The sequence below is a fragment of the Suillus paluster genome, assembly GCF_016628075.1.
Source record: "Suillus paluster strain FC165 chromosome Unknown EDB91scaffold_38, whole genome shotgun sequence".
NCBI classification, from domain to species: Eukaryota; Fungi; Basidiomycota; class Agaricomycetes; order Boletales; family Suillaceae; genus Suillus; species Suillus paluster.
The window spans coordinates 80,672-106,633 of NW_024537598.1; the positions used below are offsets into that span (position 1 = coordinate 80,672).

The 25,962-nt window shown below is 48.1% G+C and overlaps 6 protein-coding genes across 6 annotated transcripts; 1 reads left to right on the forward strand and 5 right to left on the reverse strand.

Annotated features, from left to right (window-relative positions):
* Nucleotides 1-376: 376 nt before the first annotated feature.
* Nucleotides 377-4,366, reverse strand: EDB91DRAFT_1083295 (uncharacterized protein; the record flags this gene model as incomplete). Its single annotated transcript, XM_041315608.1, has 15 exons — nucleotides 377-564; nucleotides 642-714; nucleotides 842-1,162; nucleotides 1,241-1,333; nucleotides 1,381-1,423; nucleotides 1,484-1,590; nucleotides 1,796-1,891; nucleotides 1,919-2,209; nucleotides 2,258-2,472; nucleotides 2,661-2,783; nucleotides 2,818-3,009; nucleotides 3,121-3,319; nucleotides 3,350-3,435; nucleotides 3,500-3,715; nucleotides 3,766-4,366. 15 exons carry the CDS (start codon nucleotides 4,364-4,366, stop codon nucleotides 377-379), a joined length of 2,844 nt encoding a protein of 947 aa, XP_041175672.1.
* Nucleotides 4,367-6,020: 1,654 nt separating this feature from the next.
* Nucleotides 6,021-7,392, reverse strand: EDB91DRAFT_1083296 (uncharacterized protein; the record flags this gene model as incomplete). Its single annotated transcript, XM_041315609.1, has 5 exons — nucleotides 6,021-6,038; nucleotides 6,185-6,337; nucleotides 6,480-6,604; nucleotides 6,656-6,838; nucleotides 7,329-7,392. The coding sequence occupies 5 exons, from the start codon at nucleotides 7,390-7,392 to the stop codon at nucleotides 6,021-6,023; spliced, it is 543 nt and encodes a 180-aa protein (XP_041175673.1).
* A 3,380-nt stretch (nucleotides 7,393-10,772) lies between these two features.
* On the reverse strand, nucleotides 10,773-11,549 carry EDB91DRAFT_1249932 (uncharacterized protein; the record flags this gene model as incomplete). Its single annotated transcript, XM_041323159.1, has 5 exons — nucleotides 10,773-10,800; nucleotides 10,857-11,016; nucleotides 11,072-11,098; nucleotides 11,150-11,391; nucleotides 11,446-11,549. The coding sequence occupies 5 exons, from the start codon at nucleotides 11,547-11,549 to the stop codon at nucleotides 10,773-10,775; spliced, it is 561 nt and encodes a 186-aa protein (XP_041175674.1).
* A 3,493-nt stretch (nucleotides 11,550-15,042) lies between these two features.
* Nucleotides 15,043-16,564, reverse strand: EDB91DRAFT_1055570 (glycosyltransferase family 69 protein; the record flags this gene model as incomplete). The annotated part of the gene is made up of 5 exons (XM_041313931.1): nucleotides 15,043-15,202; nucleotides 15,252-15,620; nucleotides 15,679-15,732; nucleotides 15,783-16,215; nucleotides 16,264-16,564. 5 exons carry the CDS (start codon nucleotides 16,562-16,564, stop codon nucleotides 15,043-15,045), a joined length of 1,317 nt encoding a protein of 438 aa, XP_041175675.1.
* A 1,095-nt stretch (nucleotides 16,565-17,659) lies between these two features.
* EDB91DRAFT_499631 (uncharacterized protein) lies at nucleotides 17,660-18,950 on the forward strand. Its single transcript, XM_041327480.1, has 4 exons — nucleotides 17,660-17,946; nucleotides 17,999-18,219; nucleotides 18,289-18,453; nucleotides 18,502-18,950. Exons 2-4 carry the CDS (start codon nucleotides 18,054-18,056, stop codon nucleotides 18,765-18,767), a joined length of 597 nt encoding a protein of 198 aa, XP_041175676.1. The 5' UTR covers nucleotides 17,660-17,946; nucleotides 17,999-18,053; the 3' UTR covers nucleotides 18,768-18,950.
* Nucleotides 18,951-19,756: 806 nt separating this feature from the next.
* EDB91DRAFT_1348004 (uncharacterized protein) lies at nucleotides 19,757-24,279 on the reverse strand (the record flags this gene model as incomplete). Its single annotated transcript, XM_041325949.1, has 9 exons — nucleotides 19,757-21,830; nucleotides 21,879-22,023; nucleotides 22,076-22,272; nucleotides 22,341-22,503; nucleotides 22,559-22,693; nucleotides 22,752-22,859; nucleotides 22,914-23,063; nucleotides 23,136-23,315; nucleotides 23,380-24,279. 9 exons carry the CDS (start codon nucleotides 24,277-24,279, stop codon nucleotides 20,167-20,169), a joined length of 3,642 nt encoding a protein of 1,213 aa, XP_041175677.1. The 3' UTR covers nucleotides 19,757-20,166.
* Between the last annotated feature and the right edge of the window lie 1,683 nt (nucleotides 24,280-25,962).

A 25,962-nucleotide genomic window follows, 5' to 3' on the forward strand; every position in this document is an offset into this window, starting at 1 on the left:
GTTCTTGAGATATACAAGGTCCCACTCCCCCCTCCTATCTCATATATCTTGATATTATGTATATACCAATATGTCAAAGGGTGTTCCTAGTGTTTTATTATCTCAGAAATCCATTGGAGATGGTCCCAGAGTATTTCTAGCCTGTTTGAATTAAAATAGGTCAGTTTGCCTCATACCCCCTACAAAGATCAATTTTTACAGACTTCCCATGACTTGCCAGTGCTCCAAAAACATTTTTCCTGGAGGCTCTTGATCCCTCTGAACACGATGGTCGAGCCAGATTTCCCAGAAAAAATTGTGTTCTTGAGATATACAAGGTCCTCCTCCTCCCTCCTACCTCCTATATTTTTCTGTACTTTATTTTAACTTGAAACCACTACTGTAAAGGACTGTCCTGGGGTTTTTCAGGTGTAGGAATCAATTGGTGATGGTCCCAGACCATCTGGAGGTCAGTATTTGTGACATATGGTGGTGGGGCTAAAAAGTCAGTATTTTGGCAATATCTCCATAACCGAACTGCTGTTTTCTTTGATTGTTGGCTCATATCCATCCTGGAAGTACCCTCTAACATATGTACCAGCACACCAGAAGATATTTTTTTACAACTTTGAAATGTATTTCTGAAATGATCATATAAATACCTTCTCTTTGCTGTCCCAGGCACCATGCTTGCCCAATAATCTGATTGACCAACATGCGAGACCAACATTGGTCCTGTTGGTAAGTGAGTGTGTGTCAATGACTGACAGGTTGAGTCAACACTCATGAAGAGAATGACGATGCTCGCCGCAGTGAGATTAAGGCCGACAGCACCAATGCTAGAAAAAATGAGAAGCCTCACCTTCGGGTCGGAGTGGAACTTTTGCACAGTCTCATTGCACTCTTCAATACCATGTCCACCATGGATAACAAGAGGGATGATGTTGAACAACTTCAGGACAGACACGAGGAGGGGGGCCATCATAGGAAATTTGATGTATACCAGGATCTTGTGTGTGCCCTTGGTCATGAGGTCTTTCATTGGCACATAGCGTGCATTGGGCTTCAGCGAGATGAGGGTTGGTGTCTCGTGCGGTTGTGCATCCTTCTCAATCAATGCAGGAGGAGGACTTAAGACTTTGGCCGATTCGCCAGCCTTGGTACTTGCGTCTTTGTCCTTGACCTGAAATATGTGATGATCGTCCGATTCAAGCTGCCACCCTAGCAGGGTGACCAATGTGTCGACCTTGGATGATCTTACCTTGTCCCACTCAGTGAGTGACTTGACAGTGGGGTACATTGGGGAAGTGTGATGTGGGAATGCAACTTTTGTGTGGCCATCAAGGTAGAAAACCTGGACACTTGTCAGTGGGTGGCTCCCTGAGGGGACCGGCAACACACCATATTGAAACTTGCGCCATAATCCAGTGCTGCAACCAAAGATCTGTACAATGATGGAATGTCAGTGCATGCACGCAGTCCCCTGAGGGAGCCATGTACTCACGAGCCCGTAATCTGTGCCATGACACTCATGTTGATCTCCAGCTCAGTTTCATCAAGATGCACAGGAAAAATGAGCATCTTGTACGGCTTCAGCATGTCATTGATCTTCTTTTGATTGGATGTCATGGAGTTGACAGTCCATCAAATCACTCGCTCACTGTACCCTCACTTGATGTTAGCGATCCATCCACTTGTTACATTGCGTATATGCAACCTGCCTTCAGGCTCATCACAGTTGGTCGGTCCACCTGCTATCAGCTGGGCAGTGTGTGGCTGCATCTTTCTTGTCCTGCTTCGTCATTGCCTGACGTACAGCTTGAAGTTGTTTGGTATGCTCTTTGTCATGCTCATCACCTTCCTTGCCCATGAAATGTGGAATCCACACTAACCGACCAACATTGCAAAGGTCCTGGGAAGGATTTGAGTTAGTGCTGACCAGGAAGGACATGTGGTGTACCATCGGGCCAGTGTACAACAAAGTGCCTAATGATAGGAGCTTAATAATTGAGGCCTTGGTGACCTCAAGGGCCACATAGGAGCTAGCAGTTCGGTTACGCATCTCATGGACTTCATCAATGGAAGCCATGAGGAATTCATGGCCCGCCCACAGACAATTAGGTGCCTGTTTATGGAGTTTTAGATGTTGTGTCTTGTTGGCCACTTTGTTGCTGTTGTGTCCTGCAACACCTTGGCGTGTGTCGAAGACTTTCCCGCCCATGCCCATGACCTGTTGTCTAGTCAGAAACCAAATCTTGGGCTATCTAACCAGACTCACTGAGTGAGTGACCAGGATGATGCGGTGAATGAATGGTGTGGTCAATGTGGCCCAAGGACCATTCCAGAACTCTCCAAACTCAATTTCTGCTGTCAGATACTTGTATATCTCAACGGCTCTGGGCACAAAGAAGGTGTGCAGCTTGGAGTACCACTGATTGATCAAGGATTTCAGCACAACAATGACATGTGGCAGATTGGGAATTGCAGCTCGACCTGCAAAGAAAGGGTGTTCTGCTGTGAGGGAGATATGGAGGGTGAGCTACTGTTCATTGACTGTGATCAGCTGACAGCTCCCTACAGGGACTGTGTGGATGCTGGACTGCCAACATGTGGCCATACCACCAATGGCTCTGTACGGGGACCGCATGCACACTAGACAACCAACCAGTGTGTGCACCCACCACAGCTCCCTCTGGGGACTGTCAACATGCTGCCCAGCAGATTTTGCCAGCCACCCCATGCAGCTCCCCAAGGGGACCACATGCACCATGATGAGCCACACTGCTGACCCATGCACTGGCTCCCTCAGGGGAGTGTCCAATGACACAGTTGACTCACCAAGGATGGGGGCTGGGTGGAGGTTGCTGAGGTTGATATTTGACATCACCCCGGCAGGTTTGCCTCGTCCAGCAGCCACTCGTTGCACCCAGTATGCATCGATGGCAAAGGCAATTGTGCCCATTGTAAGTGCTGTCTTCCCGACACCGACTTCGTCAGCAATTAGAATACCTGGTGTATTACCCTCTTTCTCTTAAGACATCCATATCTTATCCATGATGGCCACAACACCTACATGCTGATGCCACAGCAGCAACAATGGTTCCATATTGTCGTTCTCCACCACAAACTTCTGTGACACACCCTCATCCCAGGCACACAAACCATTTTTCGATCGAAATTTGGCAAACAGCGGTGGCTTGCCACCAGGGAACTGAAGGAGGTGATTCAACGTGTCATTGTCCATCTCTCGCCAACCATCCATGCCAAGATCTTCACAGTTACTGTTCCAATCATCTCTGCCACTAGGTTCATCATCATCTTCAACCCAGGGCACCTCCAACTAACCAGGTTCTGTCTTGAAGAGCTACACATAGAGTGCCCAAATCTCTTCAACATCACCAGCTGCAGTGAGGGACCCTGCCTTGACCTTCCGCACACACACAGCACCCCACTGTCCTGCAAAGTGTCATCAGTGCATGACACCTAGACAGCTCCCATAGGGGACCACAACAGTATGCACTGCCTGGAGTCTTTTCGCTCTCTATGGTCACTTTCTCCTTTGGCACTTTCCTTGATTTTGCAATCACAGTCACAATGACTTCCTTCAAGAACTCTTCATATTCTGCAACATGGTCATCCTCCTGTGGGAACCATGCCACTGTCATGCGCAGAGCTTTGACGGCTTTCATAGTGTCATAAAACATCTTCACACTCACTTCGTCTGCATCCTCAATTGCTGTCTCAGTGTGAGTTCATCTATCCCGATAGTCATGGTTGTACTCATACCTTTGATGGCCACACTCGCAGTAAGTCGCTTCCTGGGCAATGAGTCCTGGGCATGCTTGAAGTGTTTACAGTGACGCTCCCAGGCATGGTGGTTGATTGTTGTTGCTGCATTGCAAAAATCACCATGCAGGAGCGGTTCATTGGTATGGTCTCCCAAGATTGCAATCAGCATGTCCTCCTTAGCATGCTCAGAGTCCAGGATGTTTGGAAATTTTTTGCCCTCCTCCAGTCCTTCTTGAATGAGTTGCAAGGGTAAGAGTCCTAGAGAATCCCAGACATTGTCAATGTGCTGGGCCATTTTCAGTGATATTTTTTGTTTATTAAACCAGATCTTTAAGGTGTTGCGACCAGCACTCCATCCACCCTCGCTCTTCCCTTCCAGGACTTTGTGACGTGCATCAGCTGACTTTCTCTGTGATACCGCCTCGATCATCGCGCACAATGACTTGCGCTGCTTATTGGTGAGGTGTGGATTCAGGACTTCAAACATTTTTTCATCCAGCCCAAACACATCTTCCAGTGTACCGCTCTTGTCATCAAAGATCCAATGCTTGCCAGTGAGGAGGATCATCAACACAGTGCTTTGAAGGTTTTTGCTCATGGTGAGGTGATTCTGTGGTGTGTCAGATTAGTTGCTAGTGAGTGGGACCTGCATTGGTAGACTTACGCAGTGATATGTGAGGTGGTGGGTTGTGAGTCATTCATGGTTTCAGTTCCACTGTGCACTAGCTACATATAATGTATCTGCTGTACTATTTCATTTGCACTTAAAATGATATTTTTCAGGGATATTGAGATTGTGCCATGATCAATAACTACATGGGGAAATTGCATCACCCTCAGGGCTGGTTCAGGGCTTCGAGTGCTTCATGTGGTTGGGTGGCAGGGCAGCGTGTTTCTCATATCTGCCTGGAGGGTGTTGATCAATGGATGCAACAGCTCCCAAAGAGAGCTGCCTCACTTGATGATTGCTGATGTCTTGCCATCTTGGCAAGACATGGCTGATGATTTGTGAGATCTCACAGTGATGGCAGGGATTGGCTGACACACAGGTTAGGTTGCTTCAAGGCATTGGCCATGAATTGTGACAATCGCCCAGGCACATTAGAAAAATCAACCAACTCACACCTGGACAAATGGGGCAAGTGAAATGACGCCATCCCGCCAAAGGCAATGGCTCCCATTGGGAGCTGGCACCTGCTAGCAGGTATGAGGCAACATGTCTCTTGCCACATTTGTCCAGGTGGGAGTTGGTTGATTTCTCTGATGTGCCCGGGTGATCATTACAATTATTTTTCTAATGTGCCCGGGTGATCGTCACAATTCATGGCCAACACCTTGAAGCAACCTAACCTGTGTGTTGGCCAATCCCTGCCATCACTATGAGATCTCACAAATCATCAGCCATGTCTTGCCAAGATGGCAAGACATCAGCAATCATCAAGTGAGGCAGCTTTCTTTGGGAGCTGTTGCGTCCATTAATCAACACCCTCCAGGTGGATATGAGAAACACGCTGCCCTGCCATCCAACCACATGAAGCACTGGGATCTCAGCGGGAATCAGTCATCAGTCACACCACTGGCATGCTGTCAATTCAATGTGCTTGTCAGATAACATGTGTGATACAACAGATCCTGAAACAACGATCCTGTCACCCTCATCACACCAGTAGCATGAATAACAAATCACTCAACAACCACATCACACAAAGGACCCACCACTGCCAACAGATCCTATCAAAAATTAATAATCCCCCTTGACAAATGTTCAGGCTGCTGGATGCAGTCCCCTCAGGGAGCCATGAGATGTGTGACTGACAGTCGGCCATGAAGCACATGCTTTCTCTCACAGCCAGGGTTGTGCACCAGGTGCTCATCAACATGCCAACACATTTGCGGTCCCCTGAGGGAGCCGCTGACCATTCAGGTGCATGTCACCCTGACTCCCTCAGTCAGGACTGGTTGCAGCCTAGTATGGCTGGTGGCACCACTTGTACAACTTGGTGGCTCTGACACACTGTCTCTGCTCATGCAACGGCACTTGGCAGTACGACCAGTTGTAGTCATGTTTGCATTGGCATTCATGGTGGTACTGGGGTTTTTTGCGCTAGTCTTCCATAAGGCAGTAAAGGATGAGTTTGACACACAATATATTGATATGTAACTAAGACAGCAATTAAGCTACTATACTGACTACACGACCCTCTGCTCTCTCCGCCTGATGATTCTCAAGCTCCCCCAACTCCGTCGTCCTGTCATTCATTGACCCGTTCCTGTGGTTAGATGAGTAGGTGAGTAGGTCAACTATACTTGAAGGTTGTGAAGAAGAAGTATGTAACTATCATTGTAGCTACTTTCAAGACAGTAGATGTACTGTATGGAGTATCTAAGAACAACAACAGCTGTTGGGATCACTCACATCCTGGAGGACTGCTTCCTCCTTAATCTCCTCCTTCTTTATGACCTCCTGCATCATGTCAGCATCCTTCAGCTTGAAGGGGAGGGGTTCCTTCTTGATGGTGAGGCATTCCTCTATCTTGGGGAGGATGCGGAAGACATCACTTGCCTCCCCCTTGATGACCGGGGGGGGAAAACATGACAGGAGTGGGTGGGGGTGGGAGTGGGGGTGAGGGTGAGGGCGCAGGTGGGGGCAATATACCCACCTTATGTTTGGGTCAGATAATGTGAATGAAGAGAGAGAGGGAGGGACTTACATCATGGAGTGCGCTGCAGCTCCAGCATGTGACCGCGTGCCAAGATACACTCCAGGTCCAGGGACCAGAACCTGGTGTCTGGGCCTGCTGCACCTTGGCTGAGCAGCACAAGAGGGCACTCTCACCTATGGGGTGCAATTGATTAGTAAAATGAACAACTGAGGGCGATGACTTACAAGTTCCTCCGCTTGCCTGGCAGCTGGCAAGTGTGCCTGCCTTTCCCGTGCCCAATGCAGATGGGCTGACTGTTTCGCCTTTGAAATTTGGGCCATGGAGAGTGGGAGAGGATGGGGACAGTGGTGGAGATGGGGGGTTGGTTGTTCCAGGTGGGGGTGAGAAAAGGAGGGAAATGTGACAGTCTGGAAAGAAGAATAAGTAGGGAAGAGAGATGGCATTGTGAACGAAGTTCAAACTCCACTGGTAAAAACACCATTATCCAGAAACTCGACTCAGCAGTGGATGGGGCACCATGGCCACCTGTGGGGACTGTGTGTGTCCACAGTGATTGGTCCAGACTTCAGGTGTGGATGGACGCTGTGGATGGACGCTGTGGACGAACGCTGTGGACGGATGCTGTGGATGGACACTGTGGACGGATGCTGTGGATGGACACTGTGGACAGACACAGTGCATTCACGGGTCCCTGGGGGGACCGCAATGTGTAGCATTACAGCAGGTCATGTGACACAACACATCAGCATTTGGTTGAATCAACTGTGACGTGTTGTGTCACGTGACCTCTGGTTTGATGCGAACATCTGCAGCTCCCTGAGGGGACTGCATGTGGGGGCCTTGCACCATACCACAACACATGACGCATCAACATTGGTTGGTTGAATGAACACTGACCTGTTGTGTCATGTGACCCCCATTCTCCCTTGGACAGGTGTGGCTCCCTGAGGGGACCGCGCATGTGTGAAGTGCAAACAGGCCACATGATGCAACGCGTCAACATTGATTCAACCAATGGATGGGTCATGTCATGTGATCTGTTGCAAAGCTCTCACACACAGTCCCCTCAGGGAGCCATGCCTGTCCAAGGGAGAATGGGGGTCACGTGACACAACACGTCAACATTGATTCAACCAACGTTGATGTGTCGCATCACGTGGCCTATTTGCACTTCACACATGCGCAGTCCCCTCAGGGAGCTGCGCCTATCCAAGGGAGAATGGGGGTCATATGACACAACAGGTCAGTGTTCATTCAACCAACCAACATTGACGCGTTATGTGTTGTGATATGGTGCAAGGCCCCCACATGTGGTCCCCTCAGGGAGCCGCAAATATTCGCATCAAACCAGAGGTCACGTGACACAATGTGTCTATGTTGATTCAACAAATGGACACACATTGTGTGATCTGTTGCAAAGCTCACACACACAGTCCCCTCAGGGAGCCACACCTATCCAAGGGAGAACGGGGGTCACGTGACAGAACATGTCCATCTGTTCAACCAACAAACAGTGATGTGTTGCATCACATGACCCCTGTTCTCCCTTAGACAGGTGCAGCTCCCTGAGGGGACCACGCATGTGTGAAGTGCACACAGGTCACGTGCACACAAGAATCAATCGGCTTCTCACCTGCCACAGTCCCCATAGGGAGCCGCTGGCCATCCCACAGCATCTCCTGCATATTGCCTCCCTAGTCTAGGGTTAGGGTCACCCAAAAAGGCAAGTAGTTATCCTCCTGCAAATTTAAACCCTAAGTTAGGGTTAGGGTCTCAAGCACTGAGCCATCCACCTACGAAACCTACAATTATCTATTAACCTAAAGGGGGATGCCCACATTGGGAGGGGGACACTTACATAGGGGGGGACACCCGCATTGGGAGGGGGACACTTACATAGGGGGGGACACCTGCATTGGGAGGGGGACACTTACATAGGGGGGGGACACCCACATTGGGAGGGGGACACCCACATTGGGAGGGGGACACCCGCATAGGGATGGTCACATGACTGTTTGTGCCTGCACTTCCTTGAACCCATCACTTTTTGACTGTTTTCCTTGTAGGATGAAGATGCAATGCAGAACATGGATTTTCAGGAGAATTTACCAGGATTGCCAGGCCATGATCTGAACAGCAGCCATGTTGAAGTCCTTGTTTCCAATGGGTTCTTTGCTGCAGACTCAGAGAATGCAGGCCCAGGACAGTGCCTTAATAAAGTATTGGTTCTAGGGTGCATTTTCCTCCAAACTTTGTTTAGAATCTAATATAATGATTAATCCTACTACTAGTTTACTGTTCAAAAATCAAGCATTTGTTCACCCTGCTGATGACACCAATATGGGTTTTACAATGCCCTACACCCATTTTAAGACTGTATGGGCCAAGGTCACATCAGCAGCAAGACTTGAACACATGGAATACGGTTTCATCTTTTCCAATGACGGCCAATCTGTCATGATTCCAGACGCTGGCAGTGTTTTTCACTGTGTCCAATTGTCCCAGCTAGGGTCTCTTACCAGGAGGCTAATTCACCAATTTTCCTCCACTGTCCAAACCATTTTACCTGATATGCATCAGTCACTCTATAATGACTTCTCCCAGCTTCAACTTACTGATGATCTTGGCCACTGGGAATCAAATTTTCACCAACCAGCTAACAAGCCCCAACTGCAACCCATGATCAAGATTGCATATGATCAGTTAGTTGGCCCTGCTGGTCATTGCAACTCAGTTCTCAATAGAAAGGGATCTGTCAATATCAAAGCAGTTCAAAACCTGATGGAGAAAGAGCAGGATATCCTTTGTCTTCTCAATGCATCCTTCCAGCTGTCTTGTGGTGTTCCCCCAAAAATTTCCAGCTCAAATATCTGCGTTACCACTATGACACCATTACTGGGGCTCAACGAAATTTATTTGTGATCTGGGGCGCTCTAACACTAGCAAATCCTGCTGCAAAGCAGTGGGGAGAGACCAACAAGGAGTGTCTATGGGCACTCCCAAGCTCTCTGATAACACCACTGCTCTTTTACCTGGGCATTCTGAGACCAGCTTTCTGCAACATCCTTTGGTTGGTCCGCAGGTCAGTATATGAGCATGAAACTTATATATTTGTGCATGCCTATTCAAAGCATGATTCCGGTTTTTTTTGGAGTGGGCCTGATGTCAATGCATCACTATGAAAGCGCTCTTCAGCTCTCCCCATTGCATTATCAAGCACCTTGCTTTGAAATCTTACCACAGGGATGCTTCAAAAGTTCTTCCCATCACTGACAGAGCTCCACAACTTTCCCAATTCTCTCCTAGATCAACAAGCACAGCACCATTGGCAAACTGGCAACACTCATTACAGGTGTGACTTTGATCTTTCATGCTCCCTTTCAATGACCATAGATCGTGCTCGTGGTTATATCAGGCACTCCAAGCTATATATGGTCTTGGTACATTGGACAAGGGGAGCCTCTACACACTGTCTAACTTGCACTTTTTTGTGTCTTGAGTGTATGAGCTTGTCGCTTTCAAAGAAGTTAGATTTCAGATTCTGTCTGTCTACTCAGGCAAGGCAGATCATGGCCCTCTATTCCAAGAAACATTGAACAAGACACCATACATGGCATTTTTAGGGGTAAGAGGTGTAGTCCAATATATGCTAGCTACTAACTCTGGGGAATTTGGGGGTGATTGGAGATGACATGTTACACTCTGTAATGCACGTTCTATCATTTGGAACATCACTGCCCTCTGTTGGCAGTGCTCCACCTCCCACAGGATATTCAGCTGAAATGGCTGGTTGCCCTGCAGCATTGGTAATTTAATCTATGGTCACAACCTTACACTACCACTTACCCCCAGGCTTCCACAGATTATTCAAGCGCTGAATGAGTGGTCATCAGGATCTCACTGTGATCTACTGAAGCCAGCAGACATCAATGTTGCAGAATACTTCAAAGGTTGTGAAGCAGATGCAATGATGTGCACTACTGGCATTGACCTGGGCCAGGCTTTGTATCTTACATTCCTTACACATGGGATGGTAAGGGCATTCCTTCTATGTTGGTGCATGATGAAAGCCACCAAATCACTTGAGGACAATGCACTAGGATAGTTTCCTGAAATGTTCAATAGTAAGATGTACACTGTATTCTTGATTCGTCACATATTCAATTTGTTATGAACATAAGTAGCCTGAGCAATAATTACAGCAATGAGATACCCAATCAAATCCAGTGAGAAGCAGAAACAGAACAGGCTGCTTCCATGCTGTCTGGTGTTGACAATTCCTGGGCATGAACTTGAGAAAAATCTGAGCACAAGGTAGACTGCTGAGCAATGATGGTGAACTTATGAAGAAGCTTCCATTGGTGACAACCTGTTGTGGGTAAAGATGGTTAGAGATCAAGACAGAGTTGGGAAGGAACAACACACAATGGAGGAGAGCAGAAGTCCATGGGGAAGATGCGATAATGGGGGACACATGGGTGATAATGGGTTTGAGTATGAAGTTTTTCGTACAAAACCATGAATTTTTCATAAGTTGAGTTGTTCAAAGCAGAGGAAGGGGAACTGTTCTGGTTGGATGCAGCATCTGAAGAGGCATGGTCACCACAGAACGGCAACACCTTGCTTGTGCCCCTGCTGACGCCAGTCAAACTGGACGGCACCCAATTCTGGCTGAGGTAGTCAGGGTGGTATGACCCAGGGAAGGGGTTGAGTCATACTGTCTGGTGCCAAAATTGGTGATGGCAATGGCATAGGATGGCATGAGATGCCTGGAGATGCAGGTGGTGTCTGGGTTTGAGAAGGTGTCTCAGAGAGAGTGCCTGGTGTGTTGGAAGCCCTTGGAGGGTCGGTAAGGGAGGAACCCTGCACACAAGTGTCATGTCGAGAGCACTTGCAAATGATATTGGATTTCATACTGATGGGATGAGCAGAACCAGGTAGTTTGTAGTAGAGGCCACATCTGCATGTATAAGATATTAGTATGATATATAAGAACAAATAAAGGAGGACTTACACATTGCCAACAGGGGGTTGTGCTTCAGGCATGAAAATTGTGTAGAGAGCTTGGGAATCAGGAGCCTGATCGTCCAAGGGCAGAGAACTGAGGCAGAGTGGCATCCATGCTGGATTAGGATGCAAGGGTTAGGCATGAAGAGAATGTGAATCTAGGGACACAATATTAGATGCTGGGTGGAGCTCTGCAGTTGAAATATAAACTGATGTTCCAGATTATCCAGAGGCACTGGGAGCAGCTGTGGCTCAGGGGTTACAGAAGCTGTCTGCTTGGCTTGTTTGGTTTACTATGCTCAACTGCCCCCTCAGCAGCAGTTTGCTGATCCCAACTGGACTCATTTGTGACGAAGATGGAGTGGTGCTGAGAATTACCCTGGACTGGGAGATGAATGTGCAGATGCATCGTCAAGATGCAATGGCCCGCAATCAGAACTTGAAGTGACTGCTCATTCAGTGGTCAAAGCAGAAGCCGCTGTGGGGAATGCTCCCACTGTAGGTGTAAAACCCTGTCCTTTCTACATCATCTCACATCAGTTCCGCATATTCTGCGTGTTCCGTGTTTCCCGTGCATCGTCCAATGTGTTCCGCATTCCCATGCATCCTTCGGAACACGCCTGCACTATCTGATATTCCCACGCATCGTCAGACAACCCTTACATGTCCTGTCCCCATCCTTCCAGGTCCATTGGTATACTGTATCTCTCTTCCTGTTGCTTCTAACATTATCTGGATCACATTGACGCATGCCCTTATGGCATGGACCCCTATTGTGGAGTATTGCGCCCTTGCACTGCCTGCCTTCACTTCCACTTCCTGAGAACTTACTACCTGTACCTCAGTGTTCCTTGAAAATAATGTTCCCTATAAGTAGTGGTACTCAGGGCTTGGGTGTTTTTTATCGAATCCCATCTTTTACCTTCCAACTTTTCTCCAACTTTTCCTTCACCTTACTAGAGGACCGCTTTGACTTATGCTCACTATCAATCTAACCTTGTGATATACTTCCTTCAATTTGATCTGCAAGTTCCGACGAATCTGTATGTTCCACATTTTATCTGTTTGAGTTCCACTTCATTCTGCTTCATTCCACTTGAGTTCCGCTTGTTCCGCTTGTTCCCCATTTTTGCAGATCCTCATCCTACCTGCGGTAGGGTTGATTAGGGTCATTTAGACAGAGACTAACACTCCCCAGTAGCAAAGACCCAACTTTGTAGTAGATTGATTTCTCACTGCTACACTTGTCATACCCACACTACACACCCCTTTGGTGTGATCGGACATGACAGGAGGGATTCCACATCCAAGTATCTTGAATTGAAGTTGTGGGTTGTGCCCTACCAGCGCATCACAGCAAACAGATGCAGGGCTCACAAGATCTCACAAAGATCTGCCCTAGAGGGTCTGAACTGTTCACATAAGTGATGCAGCAAATAAATGCAGATTACCAGCAAGACGAAAGGCAAAAGTCAACTCTAACATAGGACAACAGTGGTTGAGGATCAAAAGCAAAATATTATGTAATGCAAGTTGATGTTTGGCCATAGGGTTCAGCATTATATGTTACATAAGCATTGCAAATGACACACAAACCTATACATAGAGATACCATATATCTTGCCCACCTACAGGTCTACAAATGCCTAAACAGAAATATATGAACTCCATGGCGCTATTACAACGACGGATGTGATTGGCACAAGTGCGCTTCGCACCCCAAGTATAGCCCCATGGCTTGGTTTGTGCAAGGGTAGTGGTATTGTCATATTGGCGGTAGCACATCATACTCAACTAAGTTATACCATCCATCTGTCATTGACACACTTTATATGCATCTAGATGACTATTTTGGTCTTTAAATGCAGACCACCTTGCTGTCCACTTTGTCCACTGTCACCCATGATTTGGACAGCATGGAACAGTGCCATCACACATCATCGGACTTCTGTTCCATGACAGTTCCATGTTCCAAGGGGTAACACCCAATCAGATCATGACAATTCACACATCACTTTTAGTTTCATTCCATTGTTTTGGTAATACCATTGACTCGGTAATCTTGATCCTCAGATCTTCTCATTTCATGCACAAGCCAGCGGCCACTCCTTTTGGAAGCTGCATTCACACTTCGCACTCAAATGGCTTCAGGTGCCATCCCTCCAGTGATCTTATCTTATTGCCCCCTATCTGCATTTTTGACAGCCCATGGGAAGCCCCTATTGTTTACCTTTGAGTCCTGCAACAGTGTTGGTTAACTCCTATCCAATGTGTTTCATTGGTTCAATAGATCCAGGTACTGATATAACCCTTATCCTTCCATGTTTGCTATCAGTTTGAATATGATAACAACAATAGCTGCTTAGATTTCTCATCTACAGCTTTACAGGTATAAAAACTACTAGTTTGCCTGATGAGATGACCAGTACCATCGAAAGCACTCTCAGCTACACCATAGCTAGGGCTAACTTGCAACTTGACTAGTCTCCATCTCTAGCTTTCACCTCACATTACACTTCCTTTGGGGGCTGTGGCAATACCACCTAACCTAATGTGTTGGTAGATGTGATGATGGTAATCAATAAGAGTGCAATTTTCTTTCGCCCCCGTTTTCTTGTGCTATCTCTCGACCCTTAGCCTCATGTTCTTACTATTACCAGGTCCGTGAACATCATGTGACATACCATCACACTCGAAACAGTTCTGAGTGCGACAATATAGCTACTACAGTCTTGCTGCAGTAGCACTCACAACTGTTGTGAGTGCTGACTATTCTAAATGCCTATCTCTATTTTACAACCATTTCACTCCACACTATACTCTAATTATTTGTAGTTATGAACAATATATATCGAATTTATACCTTTTCAAAGCCAAAGTCCTAACAAAACCAGTTATTTAACCGAACTTATTTACAAAATCCCTATATAATGTCTATAAATTGACCGGCTGCGATGGAAGTAACTACCTTGCCCGTTGCTGCAAGAATTTATGCACAAAGAATTTGTACCAGGACTGACACCACCGAGTACGAATGAAACCGCGCTCAAGTGTACGGTGAAGACACTCACTCGATTGTGCCACCCTCAACAGTGTCCGCGAGCTCTCCGTTTATGTAGAGACCCAGAGGGATCATGATGCATAATTCCCTTAAATGTAATGGACGACTTGAGCATGGTCTGCGCTGAGCTACTCATAGCCTCGGGACTGATCATGCTGGATAACTGGAGAACGACAATCTATGACAGTTCCCATGAGATGAAGAAAGAAGAGACTTCTCTTGACCGTTACGGTGCTCCGATAATATTCACTGCTAGACCTTCAAGCTGGATGCGACGGTGCAAAGGGGCTCCATCACCGATGAACGCTGATGGCCCCATTATGGTCTTGTATGATGGAAAAGCGCTGTATGGGTGATTATGTGGACGTACGAGTCGACGTGCACAAACGTCGGTGGCAGATTAGTACCGGTAATAATATAATGTCCGAAGACTCTCCGCAGCTTCTGCGACGGCTCCCAGGTAGTGAATAACTGAATATGTCCAAATCCTAACTCATTGCCACGTAACCTCGCGACTGGGTCTGTTGAACAGAGCCAAAACTCTCAAAACCATGGATGGCAGTCCCCTCCATCCCATCGGTACACCTGAGTTGCATCGCCCACAACGAACACAGCTCTTGCCATCCATGCACCATTGTATACTTTTTCGATCCACCACCGGAGTACGGGGTGGCGCATGAACCATTTGAAGTAGACATAATATCTAGTATGTAACATCAGCCACGTTCCCGATAATGCTTCATGCGACATACCTCCACCGGTATGCATTAATGACCCTTGGGTTGACATACATGCGCTGCAGATTGAACTGTCGCCTAAGGTCATACGGTAGTAAGAAGCTTTCAGACGAAAAACATTCCTCTGGCGCAGAGACGCGGAATCCTATTGGGGGAGTCAGAGCAGGACTAGGACCGCGCATAGAGGCATCTTGCGTTGCCGGGTGGGTTGAGGGCAATTCGTATGGCAAAGGATCGTTTGAAAGCGTGCGGTTAGAGCGCAAGGCTATCGGAATAAGAGGATCTGCAGTGAAGACGGTGATACCGTTCCAGCAGGCGAAGATGGGCGCGGGAGAATCCTCCTGCATGGCATGATAGTCAGCCTCGTCGAAGAAATATGGCCAGCTACGTATCGAATAAATTGAATTAGACTGTCTACATGAACACGAAGTTGGCAACTCACATTGCACTGGCTAGCTTTGCCTGTCGATCTCGGAGAACCCACATATCATATGCGCTTCCGGCCATTAGAACCATGGGTATGTCATAGCAGCTGAATGTACCTACCCAAAATGCCCGAAGTCTAGCCCGCATGCCACATCGTAGTCTCCGCCGTTCGTCTCTAATAACTCCACCAAGCTCTCAGGCTCGATAAATATGTCATTCGAGAACACGACCCTATCATACCCTCCTGCCATTAAGGGTTCCAGTGCGCGGTTACGCGTAGCCGCTAAGAATTCAATGCGTTCGCCCCCGCCCATATAGTCAGGTCTCGAAATTGTCTCATCTCCTGTGAGTATGCGCCGCGACACACCCAAAAGCTCGAGGTCTGCATCTAGCGCTTGAAGGAGTTGAGGGGAGCTATCGGTACTGTGACTCTCGACAACAGAGACGAACACATTGTCCGGACCGAGATAATGGATGACTTTGATAAGAGAGTTGTGCCAGTAGGGAATAACTAGTTCATTGTTGTAGAACAACGCAGCAACGAAGATTTTCTCTGAGATCGCATGAGCTACCTTCGATTCGATATGTTGAGAAAACGTACCTTGCTTTCCATATCCTTGTCTTCGAGGATGATCAACAGCCGACTGAATTGAACTCCTGTAGCGCACATCACCAGGTTGCTCATAATGCAGTTCGACCCACGTGCTCGCGCAAAAAAGTACGATGTATGTGAGAAGTTGTATCCACCACCATTTGGGATGCGGTACCACAAGATGCGCAGTAGGAGACACTGGTCTAGAGCGCTCACTACCTTCTTCGACATTTTCCAGCAGCGCATTTTCTTCCTCGGCAGCGTCCAATAGTTCAGTTGGTGCGTCGGTGGCGCCATTTCGCTGGAGCATGACATACCCTTGCTGGGAAAGGTTCATGCCTCCGACCGTCCCATTCCATCGGTTGATGAGCAGGGGAAGTAGAAATCGCGATACCTGAATGAAGGAAAAGATGGGGACCACGAAGAGGAGTAGAAGTAGGAACCTCCAGCTTAAGGGAAAAGCGGGTCGCCATCCAGAGAATCCCCAAAAGAACGCCACGGAGAACACTATCTCCATTGTGATGTAGAGCGCAACGAGGATCGAGAAGGAGAGGAGACCAGGATTGCGTGAAATTGAGTGAAAAACGCGAGAGATAATGTGGAGAATGACCTTTGGGGTTGGGCAGACATGAGCGACTCTGAATTTTCTGGGGAGAAAAGACATGAATGAAGGCAGTGGAATTAAGGCTCACCACTCAGGCTATATCACGTTGATTTAGTACGCCGAACCATAGGCCGAGAACGTCTTGCTGCGCTTTTGAGATCACAGGTATGAGTTTGTGTTGCCGTTTCCATCAAATCACCGCTTCTTGAAATTCTCAGCCACTATCATATATAATTGAACCCATTACGAGAAGTCTTCAGTCTCAAACGTTGGCTCGGGACTCCCGTCTCGATTGGCTCTCAAATCTCGAATCCCAACGACCTTCACTTTTTCTAAGCTCATTATTGCGGTGACCTAGATGCGTATAGCTTTGGCACCGATGGTCGACCAGACTCGACCAGGGCATAAAGTTCTCAGCCCATTTTCACACCCCGGGGCCTCAGTACTAGTGAAGCTGAGTAATGCTCCAGTATTCTGAGCTTCTGAGCTTCCAAGTTCTCAGCTGAATTCGAATTCGCTGATTGAGTCAACTGCGTCATCTTTTGCCTATATCGGTGCCTACCTTGAGCTCGGTTCTCTGCTCACTTATTATCTCTTATTATTTGCTCGCTCCGGTCACTGCTAATCCTCCACTCAGTGAATTGCCTCTGACCCGTCGATTTAATATAGCTCGCTTGTCATGATCATTGATCTTACCCCCGCTCACTCATCCTCCAGCTTTCAAATTGCACACATACATGGTTGCTTGTTCCCCAACGTTGCACACCCAGCACGTAATGGTATTGTTAGCGAGTAAGGTTTGGGATTTTCATGGGGGAAAGCGGCGTGACCTGGGACGCCTAGGCTCTCCTATTGAACGCGTTTGCTGGTATCCCGTGCTCATAGGTCACAGTACCATATCTAGTTCGGATGGCTTATCTCAATGTGAGTCCTCTAGTCTTCGGGAAGCCGTACTGGAGGTATTTATCTTCCTACATTCACAACTGCCCAAAGCACTTTCCTCTCCCGTACCATCTAGTGAGAAATGCCCAGTTTAACCCTGCTAGAGTGCAGACACTGCGTCCTGCCTCCAGAAACTAAGGAGGACTGTAAGAGAGTTCTGATTAATATACTACGTTCATCCAATCATTCCGCTTGTAGTGGAATTTGCAGACCTAGCTATCATTGACCTTTCCAAGGCCCATACGCCAGAAGGATGAACAGAGCTCTACCCGCAACTTCGAGATGCACTGCGCACCCATGGCTTTATCTACGCTATCAATCACTATCTCGTGTCTACTTCCAGAACATACTCTGCTTATTGTGTCTCTCTCCTGATGGACAGGCTAAACTAGGTGGGCGTGTCGCCTTGGGAGATACTGGTGCGTATGCCAGTTCGTGCTTTCATTCGATTCCCACTCGCTTGCAACGACTGAAATGCTGATATTCAGATAATCACATTTGTTATTCACTTCAGCTACAATCCCCAACCATTCGCGTAGCACGCATTACCCCCGCTTCTCGTGTCCCCCACACAGATGACCTAACACACTGGAAACACCCTCTCCATCTCCTCACAAGCAAACGAACTATCAAAAAACTCGCAGTCAACAAATGTATGGAATTAACAATATCACATCTTGCATCGTCACATAGTCCTATAGCCTCGACCGGTGATACCCTCCCTACTGCCCTCACCACCGGATCCGATGCTGCTTATATCGTTTGCGTCGGCGCTGATACCACCGACATCACTAACCCTGGCCATACTCCTACCGTGGAATCCACACATATTCTTATACTTTCTCCCTGTTTCCCTCAAGACAAGGAACTCCCTCTCCCCCATTCACTGTGCCCTTCAACCTACCCATGCAATCACGCACACGAACTGACAACCGTCTCGAGCTGTCAGAGGACCGGGCAGCGATAGCAAGTCATGCAGTTGGGGAGCATCAGCATTCTAGGGAGTTGTGGATGAGCGGTGGGGAGTGTGCCGAGAGACAGAATGGAAGATGTGAACCAACCAGGGAATGGAGGCGAGACAGTACGTGTCTGGCGTGAACGATGGAGTGACGTGTTGGACGTGCTTTGGACGTTGGCAGTTGTTAATCCGCCTAGGAAGATCGAGCGGGTGCGTCCTGTGAATCCGTTTTACTACGCAGCGCAGCATAGGCAACAACATCGCACTTCACCACAGCATGGCGCGATTAGCAAATTTTGCTGCCACGCTTGTCGCTCTCGATTCGCAGGTATCGCCAACGCGTCCAAGGCAGCATCAGCATCAGGGGTCGTACGATGCTCGATATGCCAGGGTGTCATATGAGGGCTCCCCTAGGAGGGATGAAACGAAATCTGGGCGGGAGAGGGAGTGTGATGCGCACCATTCATCTGGTTCGGGAATATACAACACAGTCCCCCGGTTGGACGACCATCGCATTTCTCAGAGCTCCTACGAGCACCGTAGCTCATAATCTTACTCGTATAACCCAGGGTCTCGTCCGTCACACTCACATTCCAATTCTTACGATATTTCTAGTCGACGGCGGAGTGGGAGCATGGACAATGTCCCCGTCGGTCCTATTCTCCGCAAACCTTCCGATGAAACTCGTTCTGGTAAATCTGGCAAGTCGGGCAAGTCGTATAGGAATAGCCCTGTTCCTGGGAGGGGGATCAAGGATGTGCCACCTGTGCCTTCTGCTTTACAGCTGTGTAATATTTTTCTACACTGAAGGAAGTTGTTTGGAAAGACCCTTGGACCCAGACAACCCGCCAATCAAAACTTAAGTCGGTGTTTCTCGGAGCACACTAAGGCTTGGAGTCGGCAGTGAAAAGCGAAGCTACAGTAATTTACTCGATTGACATTTCCTCATCCAGTTCTGAACAGGGACTTTACAAGAATACCTTTGCAATCCCGTTTGAGATATGAATTGTTGAATTGATGCTTTGTGTGGATTCTATTGACAGGATTTAGAACAGTAAAACTTTAAAAAACGACGCCTCATACAATTGTAGCCGCTACTTGAGACATCCAGGAGGTCATGGAAATGGCTATCGGCGTTCAAGTCACGGTATATAACTGAATGTGGCATCGGTTCGTGTACTACAGCTCGTAGTAGGCATAACGAAGGGGAGGCGTGATTGGTTAAGACGCGCGAAGGTGTCGAGTGAATGCGGGGTGGTGGGGGGAAGGTGAGAAGGCATAAATGATGTAGGATAGAGAAGTACGAGTGCGTGATGAAATGAATGGTTGGTCTGCAACATACATCTGTTGTGAAATATAATTGTACTAGGCGAGAAAAAATTGCTCCGGTCTTGAAAAAAAGGTACAGTTACAATATTTCCAGGATTCTGACGCCCGTCATATTGTGAACAGAAGTCACTTCTTTGACTTGTGCGATGATATTGTGATCTGATGCGATCCTCTTGTATTCTCCACCAGGCTGCCGCATTAGCAAAAATGCCCCGAACGGCTGCCCAAGGCGAACCATCAATCGCAAGGCTCGCGAGTGCGATTCCGAATCAACCAACTCCTGTTCTACAGGAGAACTGCCGAGCGAGTCGTCCAACGGAGACTCGGGATCGGACCAATCTCCCACGCTCTCCGCATCATCCGGAAAGGTAGGCTGCTCTGCGAAATCAGAATGCTCGAGGAGGCATCGATCCCACGGACGGACAAGCAGGAATGTCTGTCGAGTGGGCTTTGTCCGCGAGAACTGAATTAACTTGTGTTTCGTGGTGATCTGCAGGTCGTGAAGCCCATCTGCCTTGACTCCGTACGTATATTCTTCCTGGTCTCGACCAGACCGCCGCTTGACTTCTGTAACAGGGAATACAATACAAGGAAGATGCAACCGGCAATGCGCGAAACGTGGAGCGTTCAGGTAGTCAAGCGTCTGATAAAGTCTCAAAGCCGACTCTAAAGCCACAGCGACACCTTGCAGCGAGGAGACCGATAACTGAATTTCATCTTCGGATGAAGATGGAAGATTACATGGTGGAGTTTTGTATGAGATGATGTCGGCTGGTAGACAACTGTTGAACTCGGATGGTTGCCCGACCCAGTCGAGGGCAGTAATATCGCCCGACTGAGCCACGATCTCCTGTAGGAGCCGCCCGAGTGCATTTTGCTTATTCTCGCCATAATGGATAGGAAGTCGGACACCGAAAATACCAAACAATGAGTATGCAATATCTTCCGGCCTAGTGGTGATGCGCGCAGACACCCATCGGAGTTTCTCTCGCGCATCTCTCATCCCCGGTTGGAAGGCGACGAGGGTCTGTGCTTCGATGCCCGTCGCATCTTCCAATTCGCGCATGATCTCGAAAGACTCTTTGTGGTTGGGGGAGGAGTCGTCCATGTATGGAGTCCAATCCTGTTGGTAGAATTGAATGACTTTAGGAGCCAGGAATTCTGGGACAGTCCATCCTCGGGTGTTCCAAGCGCTCCTCGCTAGTGCACCAGGCTGGGGCGAAGGCGAAACATCCGACAGATAAACAAGCGTGAGCTTTGCATGGCGATACCAGGCAAACATGGAGTCGAGTGATGTTTGGAGCTCGACATTGTTCGTCTGGTCAATGCAACATGAATCAACCCATGCCCAATGATACTCTGTCTTGCTACGAACAAGGTTGCAGAATGACTGCAACTTTACCAGACCTCCAGCTGCGTTCAACTCGTACACGACCTTGTCCTTGATTTCGTGCAGCAGCGGCTCCGTGCCTTCCCACCTATGCGACAACATGACACAACGGAAGTACGTTGTCACTGTTTCCGCGATGCGCTCAGGATGGAGGTCTGGATTCTTCATAGTGAACAACAGAAGGTCATTGTACTCTGTGCTCTTCTTGAAGGTGCTAATCTGCGCCCCTCGATCACATAAGAGTCCGGCAGTGGTATTCAGTAGACGAAGCGGGGTGGTGTCGAGTTGAGCGTCAATGACCTTTCGAATGGCATTTTCTGCATCGGAAGGACTAATATACTTCTGGCGAATGTCTGTAGAAAGAGTTGAGCGTCTTGAAGTATGGGTTACTCAGGGCTTACTTCGTATTTGCGTGTCAGTAGCACTGTCCAGTTTCAATAGCATCATGTCAAAGGCCTCGATAGCTTCATCGTAGCGCTGTGCGCCATGAAGCGCTGCATGCTTGAGCTCGTATCCAACGTGCGATGAAGGATTGAGTTGGATAACCTATGCATCGCCAAAGTGAACAATAACTACAAAACGGTAGATACCATCATACCTGGTGCGCATCGAGAAGCGCATCCCCCCATAGCATCTTTTCTAACCTGGCCTTGCTGCGGTTTGCAAATATGGTGTCTCTTGCAAAATGAAGGTCAATTGCCACAGTGTATAATTTAATAGCCTTGTCGTAATCGCTTGCAGCAAAGGCAGCATCTCCGTTGACAATATAGGGTGCACTGTATTCTTGCGCGAAAGCTGAGTGAAATGCAGGAAATGCGGGTGATGATTGTGGCCGGACGTGACATTACAGGCTTTAGACTTACCATTGGACCAGTCAAGGCAGCTAGCCTTTGTATTTTCGTCACTCATATCCATCATGTGTTGGTAGGATTTCACAGCTTCTTCATGTCTACCTGCCCGGCAGAGTGCATCGCACTGTTTCCGGCGTGCATTTTTCCACAAGGACTTTAGGTCCCATCCAAAGAGCTGCACAATAGATTTTGGCGTGAAAAGCACGTTCATATGAATCATATGAACATACCACTACCAGGTCCCCATATATAGAATGAATAGGCAATGTAGACGAAAAAGCGCTAGCATTGACAGCAGCAGTGAAGTAGTCAACGGCTTCGTTATGGTTCGCGGCATTACTTCCAAGCTGAACACATAGATATGCCTGATATGCGAAAAATTGGTGTAAATGCATGAAACCTGGGCTTGATCAAGATGCTCACCTCTACGACACGACAAGCAAGAGTGTCGTTATTCGGACAAGCGGCAGCCAACTTCCGGACACGGTGAATTGCTTCTTGATGTTCATCTGCGTTGAAAATAGTGATAGCCTGAAATCCACAATGAAATAGGGAGTATGCAAGGAAAATTGAACATGCCTTAACCAAGAGAAGGAAATGAGTAATTGTTGAATCTTCGTCCGTGAACATGAACGCGAGGTCAAACGCTGTCCTCGCATCCCAGACCAGACCTTTTCCGCATAGGGCGATGCCTTGGGAGATATAACCTGTCAAGGAGGGCTGAATGGCGACGGACTATGCCACAAATTGATAATGAAAGTCAGCCTTTTGTAAGTAAGAGAGAGATGATGAGTTAGTCTATCTCACCTTGCTTGCGTCATCAAGCGCGTGATCCCAGGCATGTTTTCGCGCCATAATGAATGAACGATTGGCATATGATGTGTAGTTGTTTGCGTCGGCGTCGATCTCTCGTGTGAATACTTCTTCAGCGGTGGACATGTCCCCTGCGATGCATGCATCGCGGGCAGTTTTATTGACGGAGAGGATCTGTGACGTGAAACATGCTCGAATTGCGTTATCAGAGTCAAGGATAGAAACTCGCCCCTGATACGCCCTTGGGTGTTTCCCACTCTGAGATCATGTTATTGTCACCTCCATTGAAGATCTGCTTGCCGTCGATGGAGAAAGTGACACATCCCGGCCAGGGCTGGAAGATGGCGATGGTTTGTTGATCTGAGAGCCGCCAAAGACGGATATCTTGAGATGCGGTCGCGACGTGGTTGCCCGCAGGATGAATGGCAATGGTGAAGATATAGCTAGTATGGCCCATCCAGGGACCACCGACCTGCGTCCAAGTGGATGCATCCCACTCCCGTATAGTGGGATCCTTTTCATCGCCCCCTGAGAGAAGTCGTGTGCCATCAAGCGTCCACGCGAGAGTGTGGTTCGTTGATATGTGACCCTTGAAGATTGCGACGCGTTCCCTCGTGCCTGACTTATAAATTTCGATATTGCTAGATGTTGCGATGGCAAGAAGTTCGCCAGACGGCGAATACTGAACGCCGTAGACGGAACCACTACACTGCACTGGATTCCCTTCTATCTGCCATGTTGTCGTGTTCCACAGCTTTGTTGTTCCGTCCCATGAACCAGTGGCCAGCACTTTTCCATGGGGAGCAAAGTCCAGCGAGTGGATCCAATTGGAGTGGTCTTTGATGGCTTGGGCGAGTGATTCCCCAGTTTCTCCGTGCCAGACATTCAACTCTCCACCAATATCGCCGCTTGCTATGATTTTCCCATCTCGTGATACCGCCAATGCTCGCACTTCCCTACCATGCCCCTCCATCTTCTTCAACACTACACCTGACTTGACGTCCCACAGACAAACTGTTTTGTCATACGAGCATGTGACCATCCGTCGTCTATCGGGGAAAGCTACCACACCGCATATCCATTGTGTATGATGTTTAAAAGTTCGATGGGGTGTGATACTTGGAATGAGCTGCGACATTTTACTGGAGGTTGATGGTGTTGATACGGTCAAAGTGAACTTGGGTGGAGGGATTCTGAGTGTCTTTCTGGTGCAGAGGTGCGATGTACCGTGCGTTTGATGCTGCTCCACTGTATTAACCTGCCTCGTGATTCCATAGACGCCCAGGGCATGAGAGTTTGCTTCCATTAAGGCCGCTGCCAGAATACTTCCCGTCATCATTCGTGTCGTCCTGGACAACACCTGTATAACACCCCGCGCCTTCACACATCGGTCCGACGTATATCTCCACACCTTCGAAAATACATCCCCTCGCATTCAATAGTGATAGTCCAATGCTTATGGTTCGTAAGTGTCGCGGGGCCGTCTACTCTGGATGGCCGCATGAATAATGTCTTGCGTGGGTTGTTGTCCTACACAGCTGCCCTCACTCGCTGAAATGTAGATGCAATAATCGATCATTCTCCCTCATCTTATGCGCGGACTTCAGCTTCGCGTTGCACCAGAGAAGAAAACCAGAGAAGAGCGTCCAACGATTTTCTATCATATGCATCGACAACCCTCAAACTTTGGTCTGCTACTCCATTTTTTGTCTCGTGATTGATTAAGTCCCTTTCTCCGGAAAGCACTCGACACAGTACGATCTTGCAAATAACTCCAGAACTCGGGCACATTGCATACACGAGAATTCACCATGATGGAGGCAAGTGGGGCTGGGTCCCGGGAATACGCAACGCGTATTTTGTTATTCCCTGCATCTACTTAGTAATGGATCTCCAGACGGATGCCGTTCCGACGGTGATAAGCACCAGAAGGTTGGGTACGTAATGTACAAGGGTGGCGAGACATATGATTAAGGAGTGTTGAACATATACACATCACGGAGAGCATAGAATCATATACAAACGCACACAAGCGCCCTCTGAAGTTAAGCATAATGACCTAGCACACCAGAAAAAATCAAAACAAGAGCGCCGCAAGGGATATAAGTTGCCGGGGCTGTTGATGAAGGGTAGTGCTGGTTTTGCTACCATCGGCTTGCCTGATGTTCTCCCTGACCGATACTTCCTCGTTGTTTTCCTCCTGTATGAGTCAGCGCCAGAATATTGAGGGTAGTAATGAGACACACTTCTCCCAATACACCGTTATCCAGTAGTTTGCAGATGCTGACCAAGTATTGCTTTTAAGATGCAATAAACACAATGCACAGGCGGCTTGCGCGCATGGGTCTTCAGAGGGGGTTGGGACCGAGTTGGAAAATAACGGATGAGCAATGAGCATGAAGCATGAAGCTCGCAGTGAAAGGAAGGCCATACGTAGAATAACGGTCTCTTTTATGAGACAGAGACAACGAATACATTCCAAGAGTTCGCCATACATCCAAACAACCCCAAGCAGCGACAGCATCCCCTCAATTCTCTCCCCAACAGCTGCATTTTCTCCTAATTAATCGCCTGCCATGTCCATCCGAGTCAATAAATCCTAATTAGACAGAAATATGTAGGTAGCACGCACCCAGCACTGCTCCAGGGCCCACTTACCCTTCACTTTCTTCCAACGCAGCTCAGTTGTAGGTTCGAGTGGAAACTCACCTCAAGTCCTTTCTAGACAAAGATAAACACGGACGTGCCTGTTGCCCCATAGCTCAGGAATCAATACCAGGTGAGAAGACAGGGCTAACACACCCAGGGGGGAAGATCATGG

What these genes read in the sequence shown, in the direction of transcription:
- EDB91DRAFT_499631 (XM_041327480.1), top strand. Translation starts at nt 18,054, where the DNA reads ATGAACAGAGCTCTACCCGCAACTTCGAGATGCACTGCGCACCCATGG. An exon ending in TGTCGCCTTGGGAGATACTG is followed by an intron (nt 18,220 to 18,288) that starts GTGCGTATGCCA and finishes GCTGATATTCAG; the next exon opens with ATAATCACATTTGTTATTCA. An exon ending in AAAACTCGCAGTCAACAAAT is followed by an intron (nt 18,454 to 18,501) that starts GTATGGAATTAA and finishes ATAGTCCTATAG; the next exon opens with CCTCGACCGGTGATACCCTC.